The sequence below is a fragment of the Haliotis asinina genome, chromosome 14 (assembly GCF_037392515.1).
Source record: "Haliotis asinina isolate JCU_RB_2024 chromosome 14, JCU_Hal_asi_v2, whole genome shotgun sequence".
NCBI lineage: Eukaryota > Metazoa > Mollusca > Gastropoda > Lepetellida > Haliotidae > Haliotis > Haliotis asinina.
Window position 1 is genome coordinate 6,589,790 of NC_090293.1, and position 16,287 is coordinate 6,606,076.

General features: G+C 39.4%; 2 protein-coding genes across 2 annotated transcripts in view; one reads left to right on the plus strand and one right to left on the minus strand.

Moving 5' to 3' along the window:
- The window catches only part of LOC137261408 (uncharacterized), a 47,784-nt gene extending 47,114 nt beyond the window's left edge, over nt 1–670 (minus strand). Inside the window, exon 1 of the mRNA XM_067799153.1 lies at nt 530–670. The gene's annotated coding sequence lies outside the window, so the exon portion shown is untranslated. The remainder of the gene's footprint in view (nt 1–529) is intronic.
- Nucleotides 671–4,926: 4,256 nt separating this feature from the next.
- On the plus strand, nt 4,927–16,234 carry LOC137261322 (protein SPT2 homolog). Its single transcript, XM_067799057.1, has 6 exons — nt 4,927–5,119; nt 6,215–6,344; nt 8,347–10,437; nt 14,205–14,352; nt 14,644–14,721; nt 16,043–16,234. Exons 1-6 carry the CDS (start codon nt 5,060–5,062, stop codon nt 16,146–16,148), a joined length of 2,613 nt encoding a protein of 870 aa, XP_067655158.1. The 5' UTR covers nt 4,927–5,059; the 3' UTR covers nt 16,149–16,234.
- The last annotated feature ends 53 nt before the right edge of the window (nt 16,235–16,287 follow it).

Consider the following 16,287-nt stretch of genomic DNA (forward strand, 5'->3'; position numbering starts at 1 on the left):
GGCTGAATTTACACTGTCATGTGGATCTGTGAATTTGTCCATTTATTCTGTAGTTTCTTAGAGAGAGAGAGTGTGTGTGTGAGTGTGTGTGTGTGTGTGTGGGGGGGGGGGGGGTAAACTTTAGACAGTGCAACTTCACTATATACAACCTGCACTGGTGCATGTTAAAATGACTGAAACAAACTGAAGATATATGGACTAGTGCAAACGTTGAAAAGCATATACATCTACACTGTAATTTAAACCGAATTCAAGACAAATGAACCGTGAACGGCGGTTAGGTAAACGGGTTCGGCTTATATTCCAACAGAATCATTCATGACAATTCAAATTGATTAGACGGAGTTAATTTACGTTGTGTGTAGGCTGTGTATTTTTACTACAATTCAGCTATTGTTGTTTCGGGTGATTTTTAACAGAAAAGAATATGAAAATACAGTGAAATGCCAACTGTCTTTAGAAAACGTAACTACAAAGCTAATCGAAACATCTGAGTGACTAAACAAGGTAAACGGAAGTCTCAAATTACCTAGAAGCGTTTCTTTAAGTCGCTTTATTTTAATGGTTAAGAATATGTCTCAGAACATATTGGTCGTTTATCCAGTGACAATCAAACGTACGCAGTCAAATGTTGACTGATACCTTGACGTTTTGAAAGCGGAAATTTCATAACCGGAAGTTTCATCACCGCTCTAAATATACTGAAAGTTACATAGAGATTTAAACGAACTCGAATTCTTGTGTATCATTGGGTGATTGTCCTTCTCCCAAAAGACCGAGGTTAAATAGCAGTGTATTTTCTTTAGACGTGCCGCAAAAAACAATAATGATCATGGATTCGAATTCAGGTTCTCCAAACTCTGATCAAACATATACAGGGCTAAAGGGAAGGCCAGCTCCACATTTGCCGCCAACACTAAATCGAGTCGAATGATTCTCACTTACTTACTTTGAAATAATTTCAGAATGATAAGACTAATTTAACATCATCCCCATTATATCACAGCAGGAGACACTAGAAATGGGCCTCACGCGTTGCACCCATGTCGCGAATAGAGCCCGTTCCAGATGTAATCAGATCAAGATGGTGAATGGTGATACGCCTACGTTGTATAGAACTTAACTCCGGGGAGTTAAGTTTTAGGAAATTAATTATCTCTTGTGGAGATAATGTTTTAACTATTTGATATTTAGCATAGTTATCAAATCTGTTCATTTTAGAAAGAAAAACAAATAATAAAATAATAGCCGAAAGCAACAATAACTAAACCATGTCATCGGTGTATATATTTTTTTCCTTCACAGTAAGCTAAGGCCAAGTTTCATATTGTAGATCTTTAGAAAAAGATTCATTTGGTAAGTTTGATAAAGAATACCAGAAATCTATTTTGACCCGCGACTTTAAGATCCGTGTTAGAACTTCAGCAATCTATGCTTGTCGTAAGAGGCGACTATAACGGGAACGGGTGGTCAGACTTGCTGGCTTGTTTGACACATATAATCATTTCCTAATCGCGCAGATCGATGCTCATGTTATTGATCACTGGATTGTCTGGCCCAAATTCGGTTATTGCTCTCCCTTGGTCAGTAAGAGCTCATGAATACATCCCACGCATGTTTAAAGTGTGGGTGAGCGATGCATACAAGATGAAATGCGAGTTTAGTCATTTCAACCTGAAGAATGTACGGTTGGCATACTTAGGTCCCTAAACAACCCATGGCCTTAGGTTCGTACCCCAGTCTATGTTCTCTGGTTTGTCAGATCACAACTCGTGCTCGTTGTAAAATGTCTCGGCTGCTTTGATTTAAATACACAGGTATGACTATAATATGCATCTTCTTAACATGTGTATGATCATGGTTGGTAGGCTGTTTTGAACACGCTGTTGGACCCTTTTTTACCCACCTGACTCACTAATCAAGTCGTATTTAATCATTAATGTGTTTTTTTCCCTATTTTCGGAAGTCTACGCAACGCATGCTGTGTACCACAAACGCAAGAATCAGCAACGCTCAAATAAAATGAACACATGTTATTCCTTTTCAAACGGAACGCCTTGTCTCGCCAGCAATGTGTAAATAAGTAAAATAAATGATTCTTGAGTTCTCAAGAAATATACTGAACAGCAAAAGAAACGAAATTTCGAAAATAATAAAATCTCATAAAAGCAAGCGTTCATGTTTTTGCATTTCTGAAAAAACTTGACAAAAAGAGTTGCGTTTCTTTTTGCTGTTCAGTAAATGTAAGTGGTGCATGGAGCAACAGCGATACCAATTGATCTCGTTTTTCAAACCAACCCCACCCCAACACCCTAAAGACACGTGTATTACGTAATGTGTCATACACAGACAATATCTGGAGGGTATCTTTTCTGACGCGACCCCGACTTTCAACCCGCGCTTGAAAAGCCTGGACACCCATGCTGGATTTCCCGTATTACGACGAACAGCAGAATGTGACGTAACAGCGAGCAATATATAGTTGACCGATACAGGGATCAAGTGTCGGGGTGCAGTTGGGTGGGTGTTTGAAGGGTGGGAAGTGCACCCTCTACTGACGTGTAATGAAAACTGTCTTTACCACCTGACGCACATGGAAATACTTAATCTGTTTCCATCAAATGATCAAAATGCGAGTTATAAACAAGGAAGCAATATTACATATGTAAGTCAGATTTGGGACAGACACGATATGACACACACACCTATAGACATATTACATCAGAGTGTGAAAAAAGATGCTATTTCAAAAGCGCACGGGCAATGTGGCGGGCTCAAGTGCAACACCAATGAAGTTGTTCTGAGATATGTTAATTTTCTCCTTAAGTATTTCCTGCGTACGACACAACATTCACTAGCGAGCTGCGTGTCATCCCAGGACAATACGTGCCCTCCATAGAGGCATATGAACAAGGAAACGACTTTCCACACGTGTCTTTTTGGTAGACCTCTGTGGTGTAAAGTGAACAACGCATGTAACGAATTCTGAGGGACCACTAGTTCGTCATAACCACAGTTTGTTATTCGCATTTCCTTTGACATATACAGCAGCTGCTCTTGTTCCCAAATGGTTCTTTATAAGATTCGATCTGACAATGTTCGTAATAACAGTACTTTATCGTATAATGAATGAATGAATGAATGAATGAATGAATGAATGAATGAATGAATTCTCAACAAGCATGTTAATGAATTTGTCCTTTTAAAACCAAAACGCCAGACCTATTTGGAGGTATATACCAGTTTGTTTACCTCGTCTACGGCGGTTTGTCTACAGAACAATCCGTTCTAATTAATCCGTTGTAATTAAATGACGAAATGAGGTGGAGTACTTGGTTTGGTTTGAAGTTGGCTGGTTGTGAATTTTGTCGATTTATTCATCATGTGATTACATGTACTTCACCAGGGCGTTACATTGCGTAATTTTGCTGTAGTACATAGAGGTTTTGTATTTTGCTGTTCGTATAATCATACTTGAAGTGCACATTATGTGATGTCGATTCGCATCGATCCATTAGCCGCCGATACAGTTAATCGATGCAACCGATACATTGTCGTATATCCCGATGTGATACTTCGATACACGATACCACGATACATCGATATGTAACTTTGAATATATGTGGACACCTGACATGCTGTTTTTAAACTTTGCACAGATTTCATTCTATATGCATCACTAAAAATTTCCTATTGTGATAGGATCGCAGGTTGAAGGACAATGCCAGCACTAGTGCACCTCTATTTCTGTACTGGAGCTTTAGGGTGGGCTAGTGAGTAATGCGTTCACTCATTACGCTAAAGACCCGGGTTCGAGTCGCGACATTGGCAGAATGTTAAGTCCATGTCTCCCTTCCTGATATTGCTGGAATATTGCTAAAAGTGGCGTGAAACCGAATTCGCTTTCTCACTCTTTATTTCTGTAACATGTATACTCAAGACTCGATGAGATTCTGTACGTCTACAAGCACGACAGACCTGCCATGCAGTGCATCATCGCATTCATCCAAGTCTCGTGGAAATCATCTATCTCGCCGGCTGTGTGACGAACTAACTAGTTCGTTATCGCATTCATCCAAGTCTTGCGGAAATCATCGATATCGGCCGGTTGTGTGACGAACTGACCCGCTCATTATCGCCTTCTGTGAGGGCCGAACCGCTGTTGCACGCACTCATTTGGTGACATACGGCTGCTGGGCGGAACTCAAGTGTGATTGCAGCATTGAGGGTTGTCATCACAGATGTAATAAACATTTTTATGTGATCTCGAGCTGCTTCTTTGAGAAAAACAGACACATGCATTTGACAGTGAATTGGAATTTCTCCTTGAAACTTTGTTGTTATGAAACGATGTGTTCTTTGAGAAAAAAAATGCTACTTTAGCTCAGCTTAAGTCGTGTAATTAATTGCTAATTACCTTGTTATGTAATCGTGTTTGAAATATCCATAGAAATTAACGTTTATTTTGGTAAATGTAAAATACGAAATTGATAACAACATAATTAGCTATCATTATTGGTGTTGCTATCGACATTGTGCATGTAAAGTCCGTGGCCACTTACTAGTAAAGTCTTGCACTTCTAAAGTGCATAAAGTGTCCTCAAGAACTTTAAGACATTTATCGTAGATATAATTTACAGTTTATAAGTTATATTTTCTTCATAAAGTGCATAAAAATATTCGTATGTTATGTATGAAAAAATAAACATACAGTTTACAGTTTTAGGTTAAGCATCTGAGGATGTTTTAGTTTATGTTTTATTATATTTGTTGTCGTTGTTTTGTGTATATATAGTTTTGTTTGTGTAAAGCGAAAACAGTTGTGATAAGATAGTGACTGCTTAAGGCTCTCTCACTGGAATTGTTGTTTTAACGCTTTCGTGTACATGTCTATTCCCAAATTTGGGTTATCCCTTGCAACCGGAAGTACTTCTCTCGCGTGTACTCGGATCTGAAAACGTCAACAAGAAGCACTTGTCCCAGAAAGCGACAGAATTTTTATTTTCTGTGAAAGGTCATATGATAGGTTTTTGACGATATGGTTTGAGGTTGTATCAACATGGACTTCAAGTACTTGATGTCCCTTGCTGCTGATAATGAGAAAATCTCAAAACATCAGGTAAGAGTACAGAAAAGCCAGACTCATGAACAGCTGTATACGGCCATATTATCCGGAACCGTGTGGGAGGGGGGATTTGCTGACTTGGACATATCAATTCACGGTCTGTGACAGGTTCGATACTCATGTGTAGCAAATTGTTTTTTTCTCTGATCAAGTCTAGTGGAAATATATCTTTGCTTTCAGCACGCTTTCGTCATTCTGCCATTGGTATGCTGATAATTAAGACAAATTAATTATGATTAATTTTTACCTAAAATGTGAAAATCCCGAACACTTTTAATATTTTTTACCCCTTTTATGTGTTTTTTAAGAGCTGAACCAGAAGTAAAATTCGTACACTCTAGGTCGTGAAAAAGAATGGCGATTGCAAAGTTTCCATGTCCCACTCTTACATTGCAAATGACCCCATGAACCCATAATGAAAAAAAAGGTGTTGCATTTCGAAAATATGTTTTTGTGAAAGAAATGCTTTACAGGAGATATGTTGACGTAACTATGGTTATGTTGAACACAACAGACGAATCATAGACCATGTTTATGTCATAAATCCAAGCTTTAATTTTTCAAGGCCACTGAATGATAGGTGTACATACTGATGTGTGCAGCATCATCATGTACTCATGATTGAAGATTATGCACCTTCTTAAAACACTTTCAAGCTTAGTCATTAATCATGTAATTATATACTGATTTAAAGGAATATTGCAGGCTGTATCAAGTGAAAATGAATTTTTCCTGTAAATTTGCAACAGGCAGAAATAAATAGGCTATTTTCTGTGAATTTAGGAAGCCTAAAACTGAAGTGTAAACCAGTAAACTGAGTGAGACTTGACTCCACTTGTCACTGCATAAGTATAATATTTTTGTATTTAGTAAATGATGAGATGGACAGCGCTGATATCAACTCAGCATGTTTGTGAAGTCTTTCCTCAGTATACAGTTCTAATAATGTCCAAAGCTCTGTATTGATATTGAAAGCAATGTACTATTGTGTTCCTGTTGTGGAGTATAATTAGAAACTTTTATGTAGTAAAGCTTATGTAACTTTTAACTGGTAAAATACTAATGGTCTGCATGCTTGCTTGTTTTCAGTTTGAAAACACTGCACAGATTTCAACAAGTCTGTCCTCGTCAAGGAAAGAAGACAGGAGACCAAAAGAAGTAAAATCTGAAACCCTTAGGAAGCTACAAGAAGAGAAAGCAAGAGAACGACTTGAAAAAGGTATGTACATGTCAGTTTAGCTTAGGTAGGCATAAGTAATCACAGGTTTATACACACCCAGTTCCTCTCCCTCCTGCTGTCAGTAACAAATTAATGAAGACCATCTTACTTCACACATGAGGGCAGCCTTGACTTCTCAGATTACTGCTCAATATTTCAGTGGCTATGATACTTTGCATGAAGTTAGTGCACTAGGTCCATCAGTTTTCAACATGTTGACCATTCTCATTTTCAGTTGATAGTAACATGTACACAGGTTATGACTAGGGATGAAATGGTACGCGCTTACCACGATATGATACATATTGTGGAACAAGGGCTTTGGTTCAGTCTGTATCTGTTCAATATATGAGAACTGACTTCCGAGTAAACAGTGTCCATTCAGCAAAGATATGTGTATATTTTCACAAAATTATTTCTAGACATTTTAGAAAAAGAATGAAAGGTTAATAAAATGATGATGCAAAAACGGAAAATGCTTATTTTTTATGATTACATTATGGCATACGGAATTATAGACAAAATCCAGCGGTTATGGCATTTCTGCAAAGCCACAGTATGGGGGAACTGTAGTTTACACAAACCAGTAATGGTTTGTCTCTGCATTCAGTCGCATGTAATGACTCAGTGTTTGACAGTGAGATCTGTTTGGCATGAAACATTGTGTAACTGAAGCATCAGGAGGTGAAAATGGATGTATCTCTATCATTCTTGACACCTTTCTCCTTTAAAACCTTGTTACATTGTTTTTGTAGTGTCAGTTAGTTTATCTGTATCTTCACAGACCACTTTGACAAGTAGTTTAAGACTACTGGCAAACAAGGAAACGTTGGACAGTTGCAGAGAATGTGTTTATGCGAAGTAGGTGGTGCATGACAATGAAACAACCCACTTTGTGAAAGGTAGAGCAGGTGCAGGCTAGTGGACATACCTGCATGACAATGAAATAACCCACTTTGTAAAAGGTAGAGCAGGTGCAGGCTAGTGGACATACCTGCATGACAATGAAATAACCCACTTTGTAAAAGGTAGAGCAGGTGCAGGCTAGTGCACATACAGTGCATGACAATGAAACTGAATTCACACATGGCTGCAACATACATACCTTACTCATAAGACTTTCACTTGGTCGGTGTAGCACTGGGTTGCAGAGAGTCTGGGGCCCCTTCGCTCACATTGGTAAGCGTGGGTAGGCGGCACTCAAACATGCTAATACGAGTCAGTTGTCAGGTTGGCACTTAACTTTCCTTGTTTGCCTAGTCAACTCATCTATAAGCTGGAGAGGAGATGATACATCCTTAGCACCACCAGCTGGTTTCAGGAATTTGGCTTTCAAAATGCTTCATTTTTAGGGGAACCTTTTCGGTATTAAATATAACAAAGTAACATATGTTTGGGTGTTTTTTCAGTAATTTCCCTCTCTTGGCATTACTAACATTCTGCACCCCTGCCTGATTGTGCAGTACTTCCTTATTTAGATATCAATGAATGTTTCTTGATGTTCATAAATATTCAGTGCTCCAAGGAGGAAGAAGGTACTTTAATTTGAAAGCTAATCTTTTATGATACTAGTTCAGGATTGATTATTCTGGCAAATCTACATACAAGTTTTGGAATAAACTAAATTATTATGTATAGACATGTTTTGGCCATGAAGATGACAGAAAAAAAAACAACACAACAGAAATTGATGCCAAGAATATGTTGTTCAGTTGTGAACTGAAAAGTTTGTGTCCACAAACATGTTGCAAGACGTTATTCAAATTCATTGAGATGAACTGAATGTGATTCAAACAGCTTTCTTGTTGTTCATGATAAATTGTTTGGTTGGAGAAACTGATTAAAATGATTAACCACTATCAGCCATCACACTTTGTAGGAGTTAAGGGTCACCCAGTTCTCTTGAATTGTCATAGTTGGATGGTGCTTAATGTTTAGAGTAGCATACTATTAGATGATATTACAGGTGAAATGTACATCCCGCAATGCCATCTATTTTCAGAAAAACAAAGACAGAAAGAATTGAGGGAAGCTGAAAAGAAGAAGATCTTCCGCATCCCTAAAACTACTGATGGCTCCGAGAAGAAAAGCTCAAGTAGCAAAAGTGGAGAGAAGGGCAGTAGCTTGGGGAAGAAAGAAAATGAAGATAAAACCAAAGAAAAGAAGGAAGCAACACACAACAAAGTGAAGAAGGAATCAAAACTCAACAATGTAAAGACTGATAACAAGTCGACAGCGCTGAAGGCCAAACCTGATGCAGACAACAGTAAACCAGTTCAAGACCCTGCCAAAGATGTGGAACAGATGCAGTATACGTTTAAAGGCCCTCGAACAGCCTTGCCTGCTCAAAATGCTGCCTGGGCCAAAATGGAAGCCTTGATTCGCAAAGAAAAAGAAGATGCAATGAGGAAAAAGGTTGAGGAGATCAATCAGAAAATTACAGAAGAGAAAGAAGCCAGAATTAGAGCTGAAAAAGAGAGGGCTGAACGAAGGCAGAGGAAAAAAGAAAAGGAAGAAAGGAAAATGTCCCGAGAGCTGGCAGCAAAAGAGTTTAAATCTTCAAAAGAGTTCAGGACACCTAAAGACGAAAAATCAAAAGAATTTATCTCATCCAAAGAGTTGCATTCTTCAAAAGATGACAGAGAAAGGCAGCAGCACAGAGAGAAGATGTTAGAAAAACAACGTCAGGAGAAACAACGCTCTGAAAAACTGATCCCACCAGTTGTCAAAACAGAGCCCACTAGCAAGCCAAAACCACCAGTTATTAAAAAGAGACCCAAATCGATGGGAGCACCGGTTGATTTTTCATCAATTCTGAAGATGGCAGAACAAAAACAAAATGCTCCAAAAGAAGATGTGTTAGCAGCTGTGACAACAGTGAAGAAGAAGAAAGAGGAGAGGCCAATGACTCAAGAGGAAAAGGATAGGGCGGCTCGCAAACAGACTCAGGAATACAAGGATTGGTTAAAGTTTGGCAAGGGCAGGCCTCCTCCTCCACCACCTATTGTGTCTTCTGATTCAGAATCTTTTTCAGACATTTCTGATGAAGATCCTGTTGAGGCTCCACAGAAACGCCAAGATTCAAAATCACTGTCCAAAAGTTTCAGTTCATCCGGTAGGCATAAGCCCAGTTCATCTCCTTCTGTGAATTCCAAATTGTCTCATTCGTTTTCAGGTTCAAAGTCATCGGTTTCTAGTTCAAAGTATTCAGGTGCAAAAATTCCACCCTCATCAAATTCTAAACATGTGCCACATTCAATGTCGTCACAGGGTGCGAGGGAACAGCTGTCTGCTAAATCCCATTCTAAAAGTGCTCATGGCTCCAGTAATTCTAATGGGCATTTCGATAGGCGTGACATCAGTTCCAAATATGATCCCAGATTGGCAGATAAACATAAGCAGATGATGAACAAAAGCAGTGAGAAACATATAGACAGATATCGAACAATGGATAATGGTAAACACAAAGAAAAACACAGAGAAAGTCCACAGATGTCACGTGACAAGCACAGAGAAAACCGTAATCAGATGATGCAAGATAAACATAGAGACAGTTCCAAACAGATGTTGAGAGAGAAACATCGTGAAAGTCATCAGGTGTCTCGAGAGAAACATCATGAAAGTCACAAAATTCCTCGAGACAAATATCATGAAAGTCAACAGATGTCAAAAGAGCGACATCGTGAAAGTCAACAAGTGTCTAGAGACAAACATCGTGAAAGTCAACAGGTGTCTAGAGACAAGCACAAAGTACCCATGTCCAAGAATAAATATGGGGATGGACCAGTCAAAGGTCAAGGCCACAAGGATAAGTATCGTGAACAGGCATCATGTAACAAGCAAAGAGACAGCCCCCAGCACTTTTCCAAAGACAAGCATAGGAATCATGCTAAACAGATGTCAAAAGAGAGACATGGGATGGATGAACATAGCCATGGAGGAAAGAAGCCACGGCGGGAGTATGATGATACACATGAAAATGTACTGGTGTGTGGACCATCATCACCGTCGCCTCCATCGTCGCCAATTGCATCAAATCCATTTGACAGAATTGTAGGAGAGATTAGAAGAAACAATCCCAAACCTCAAATCAGTAAGTTGTCAGAAATTGAAATGATTGTTGCTGTTGTTGCATGTTGGCTTCCACAGGAGATATTAACAATGTGAGGTGACACAATCTCCAGGAGATACCACCAAGGTGAGATGAAGCATCTCTCAATAGATACCACCAAGGTGAGATGAAGCATCTCCCAACAGATACCACCAAGGTGAGATGAAGCATTTACCAGGAGATACCACCATGGTGAGATGAAGCATCTTCCAGTAGATACCACCAGGGTGAGATGAAGCATCTCCCAGGAGATACCACCAGGGTGAGATGAAGTATCTCCCAGTAGTGGTAAAACCGCAGAATGTTGACGCTTCATAACAAAAGCCTCTAACACCCAAGCTTACTTTATCCTGCTTGCCTTTATCTCCAAAAGATGCACAAATGACCGCACCACTAGCTTAGACCTATCATATAACCATGACTTTCTCTTGTTTGTAAGTGAACACATTCATTTTAAAATATGAACAGACAATGCAAGATTTCTGTGTGATTTACATGTTGTTTTGTGTAATGTTTTGGAAATTTAACTTGACACATCAAAATATGCTTGTTTTCTGTCATGAATGTCTGTTCAAGGACGTGCGATTTGCGCTAATAATGATCAAATCACGCCTCATAAAAACAACAGCGTGAACTGTTGTGCACAGTAATTTGCTACCTTTAAAAAAACATATGAAAAAGAATGACTTTTTAAATCAGAGTCGGCCACAGAGTCAAGTTCGAATGACAACATGTGAACATAACAGAGTAACTTCCCTTGGTTAAAACCCACTATTGGCACTGGGGAAACGAAAATTCCATTCATATCAGTATGAAAATAGATAACATTTTTCGATGAATTTATGATTTGATTAATTATTTAGACAATGTTAGACTATGAACGCTAAACATAGTGCTTGTGTACAGCTCTTGCGAAACACAGTTTCGTCGATCTTTTTTAGAACATCAGTTCATTTTAGCTTCGTTTTCGAATATCAGACAATATCATCACTTGAAGTTGCAGACGACAAATGAATATGAAATTCTTATTTACAACGGTTTGTGATAATTTGGCATGAATAATGCCATGCAAAAGAATGAAAATAACTGACTTTTTTGCACAAAATACCATGGAGAAAGCAACAGTGTCCGCCATGTCTCCCCAGACCGATACGCCTGTAAAGGAGACATGTGAATCAAAAGGCGAGCAAAACCCCAAGACTGACCCTGGTCCCTTCAACTCTAAAAAAAACCCAAACCAAGTGTTTTTCAGAAAAAAATGGTTGCAAGAATGGCCATGGCTCTCTCAAAATGAGCTTGGTGCTATGATATGTGACTACTGTAGCCAAAATAAAATGAGCAATAGTTTCACTGGTGGTGGTTGCAATAACTCTCGTACATCCACACTATTTTGAAAGACGGTAATACAGGTACTCCTCCCTACATTTTCCAAATCCCCCCTCCTTTTTTTGTAAGGGAGCGACAAAGCCTGCCTAGATTTTCAGTTCTAGAATAGACACTGAATGATGACAGCACAAAAAGTTACCCAACCTCTGTAAACATAAGCCAAATTTCAGACGGAAGATGTTTAACATTTGAGGACAGTTTTTCAATGAAAGTGTTTTGGAACATACTAAATGACTAGACTTGCCAAAAACTGATGAAAACCATATGCAATATCTTGAGTGGATATTGTGTGACATTGCCATTGGTAATGATGTTGTAGAAGTGCTAGGCAGGCCGTATGGACTCTGGGTGAGGGGCAACACTATTGGCTCCAAGTGATTAGGTCATTCCATTGCTTTGGAAACACTGCCTTCCAAACAGTCAAGCTGACAAGTAGTATTTATCTCATCACTGTTCAGTTGTGAGAAAACGGGCTTTCTGTTTAATTTGTTTTGTCATAGTCATGGAAGCAGCCACTTACTCTCTGCATCTCTCAGAGTTTGGGCTTTCCTGTACAGAGCACTATTGTTTAGAGAATTCAGGTGTTTGTGAACTATTGGTCCTTTGAATGCTCACCTTCATGTGAGTCACTGAGTCAGTGTGTCAGTTCTTCCTAGGGAGGTGAGAATGAAAACTATATACATGCCAATCCACTGACATGTTTATATTTTGTGTTTGCCTTGATGCTGAAAATCTGCATACTTGATGCACAAGTTGTCTGAAATACGCAATGAATTTCAAAGCTTGCATCATTCTTGAGGCAGTGCTACTGGGACAGATCATCTAAGCTTGTAATTTGTTGTTGTTTAAAGGTGCTTTGTTTACTGTTTGCCAATAACAGTTGATGTCTTGATGAAAATTCCATACTGAAGTTGACTCCTTAAATCATGTCCATGACTCCCTCTCATGACACCAGGGAGTCATGATGACTCATCATTCGTTTTCAGAAGAAGTCCTCCTTGGGGTGCACATAAGCATTTTGATGTCCATTAAACATCCCACAACACTTGTAACCATATTTTGCAATAAAATATTTACAAAACAAAAACTTTGTTTTGTCTTGTGAGACCACCTTACAGGGCCCCGCCGGGGTCACCTATAGCTGAGAACAGGTAACTCTAGCCGTCAACCTCATACCTGTTTTTGTCATGCTGTTGTTCTGCTAGATTGACGTGCATTGTCCACTAAGATGTTTACTTGGCCCTTCCCTACTTTATGAGTGAGAAAGAGTCACAATCTGTATGTATGATTTGTTTTGTACCACACGGGTGCTAGATGGAGTTTAGAGGCAGCTTTTTCATTGATGAATTGTTGTAACTTGGCTGTACGGACTTCTTCCCCTGCCATGTTGCAAGCAAGATGGCATCCCCCTCAGCTTACATTCGCCTCTTGCTGTGTGGCACATCAGTGCATTCACAGTTTGTACAATTGTATTTTTTTAATTATCTGCTATGTGTTTGGTGCATTATGTAGACACAGTTAGGTGGCATTTTATGAGAGGAGTTGAGTCCTGGGAGACCTCACAGCTTCCAGCGTTTGGTCCGTACACTCTACTCATCAATGTTCTGGAATTGCGAGCAGTGTGGTTGGTAGAGCAGGTTTGCGACCACGTGGTTCGTCTACAGTGGACAATCAGACGGCAATGACCTACATCCTGAAGCAGGACGGCACAGTGTCTCTTCACTTGTTCAGGAGGCATGGCAGTTTCTATTTCCGTAAGGTTGTAGATTGTCACTTTGAATGTATTGTGTGTCAGATGGAATACCACTCCCAGATTTAGAATCGTTTGGTGTCTGTCTGAAGCTTATATGTACCCCAAGGAGGACTTCTTCTGAAGAAGAATGATACAAACCTGTAGACATTATGAATTCTTTGAAGAAAGTCCTCCTTGGGGTACAGCCTCCTGCCTCCCCTCATTCTGTCTGATACGTTCAGCATGAAAATGAAAACAGATGTGTGAGGTTGATTGCTAGAGTTACCTGTAGGGGGACCTTGCAGGGTCCTGTGAGGGTGATCTCACAAGACAAAATAAAGTTTTTGTTTTGTGCATATTTTATTGCAAAATATGGTTAAAACTGTTATGGGAATCTTAATGGACATACAAAAATGTTTATATGTACCCCAAGGAGGACTCCTTCAAATAATTCATAATCTTTACAGGTTTGTATCAATTTCTATGTCTATGGCAAACATTGATGCAGCCCTTGAGCTGTTTGTGGATATGACACACTGATATGTACTATTTACTCAAATGTCATATTTCTCTGCATAGCTCCACAACAGATTGTGGCTTCTGTCAACTGCAATCTAACAATTTGTTTCAGCTAAGAGGAAGCGCCAGGTGATAGCCAGCGAGAGTGAAGAAGATGAAGATATGGCAGATTTCATTGATGATGGCGATGAAGAGGATGATCCTTCAAGTCTTGACTACTCCAAATACATACGACAAATCTTCGGATATGATAAGCGGAAGTGAGTGATTCTTTTTCCTCATCGGTCAGTTCTTGCTGAGGAGGACAGGTGTATTTTCTCACCCACAAGCATCTTAGTGTTGGTTAGAATCCACGTGGAACCCTGAAGGACCTTAAATACATACTTTATCACTGAAGTGTATTCACAAATAATACATGGGTTATGTTTCACAACGTTCATAAAAAATGTCCATTGGTATCTACTTTGATTCTTACTTGTCCTCTGCCCAATTTAGTAGATTTAAGCTTCTTGTGTTCTGCACACCAATAAACAGTGACCGATTTGTTGCAGGTATGACCATTTAAGGGATGATGACTTGGCCTGCATGGAGAGCAACTACGCTACAGTGATGAAGGAGGAAGCAAGAAGGTGAGTCATTCCTCATCCTGCAACCATGTTCAGCTGTCTTAAGTTTCAGAATGTTCAAAAATTGTTTGCAATAAAGGCAAGATGCTTTATTGATGGTAAGGTCATTTTTCTATAAAGTACCAGTGAAGATCCAGTTTAGAGTTAGTTTTCGGCACCCTACACTTATCATTAGAGGTGATTTGGTGGTCTGGGATGACACATGTCTTCACATCTCATTTGTGTAGATAGATGCTCATGCTGTTGATCACGGGATTGTCTGATCCAGGCTCGATTAAACAAAAACAAAAAAAGCCCAACTTTCGTTAAAAGTGCAGCCTTTTTGGAATATGTCCTTGTGCTGTTTACATCATCACTGTTAATGCAGGTCTACTGGCAAACAAGGATAGGTTGAGCACTATCATGACAGTTGACCCATCGTAGTATGTCTAAGTGAGCGAAGGTGCCCCAGACTGTCCACAATCAAGTGTAGTTGCTCTTCCGATTACATGAGAATCTTATGAGCAAATCATGTACAGCTACACACAGAATCATCACAATTTCATTGTCATGCACTGCACGTGAACTAGCCTCTACCTACTCTACATTTCACGAATCAAATGGGTTTGCTCATTGCCATGCACCACCTACTTCTTGTAAACGTGTTCTCTGCGCCAGTCCAACTTTTTGTTTGCCAGTATATAATGTCACAGCCACTGGTTCCATCATCACACTGTGATTGGCATTCACAACCATCCTTGGAGTTCAACTACAGAATACTAAGCATTCAGTGTTCAAACTTTTAGTGACTGTTATGATTCTTTTCCATAAATGTACAAGCACTCATTAGTCTCAAGAAATAAACAAAACATACCCTCATCCTCACCCTTCTCCTTTTGATGGTCAAGTGGAAACATAAATCCTTTCCAATTCTCTGAAGCAATTGTAACATCACTCACCATAAATAAGCCTCCCTTTGCCTTTCCCACCAAGACAGTCCCATGTAACTTTCGCCTAGCCCTCATCACTCTCTCTGAAATGTCTGAGTGGAGGTTTGAGGACAAATACCATGATTCTTGTAATGGAACTTCACTCTGGTGGCAGCGGTTTTACAGGTAATTTAACGAAGATGTCACATGAAAAGTAAACACTTGATACAAATGTAGACAAAGGGAAGTCACTCTAAGAAGTAACTGTCATGAAAGTGCTATTTCACTAACTGGAATAAGTTCTCAAAATGTTTCTCTAAAGGTGATGAAATTGATTTTCACCATTGTTATGAATGTGTTATTACATGCTTAGGTATGACATAATGATGGTAATGAGTATGGTGTGTGTGCTTCAGTGCCAAGCTAGGTCTGTTGGAGGATCTGGAGGACATGAAGCAGGAACAAGAGGAGCTGCAGAAGAAGGCCATGATGAAGAAGAAGGGGAAGATGAAACGCAGATAATGCATGACTTAGTTGCTGAAGAGAAGAAACATAAACCAGTGGATGAAGAAGGACACAGATGTTGAATTACAGACTGTTAGCACATTACATTAATGTGTTGCTATAGATAGATGTAGTTCAACAATTTGAGGGCAGTGGA

What these genes read in the sequence shown, in the direction of transcription:
- LOC137261322 (XM_067799057.1), top strand. Translation starts at nt 5,060, where the DNA reads ATGGACTTCAAGTACTTGATGTCCCTTGCTGCTGATAATGAGAAAATC. An exon ending in AAGAGAACGACTTGAAAAAG is followed by an intron (nt 6,345 to 8,346) that starts GTATGTACATGT and finishes ATCTATTTTCAG; the next exon opens with AAAAACAAAGACAGAAAGAA. An exon ending in TTCGGATATGATAAGCGGAA is followed by an intron (nt 14,353 to 14,643) that starts GTGAGTGATTCT and finishes GATTTGTTGCAG; the next exon opens with GTATGACCATTTAAGGGATG.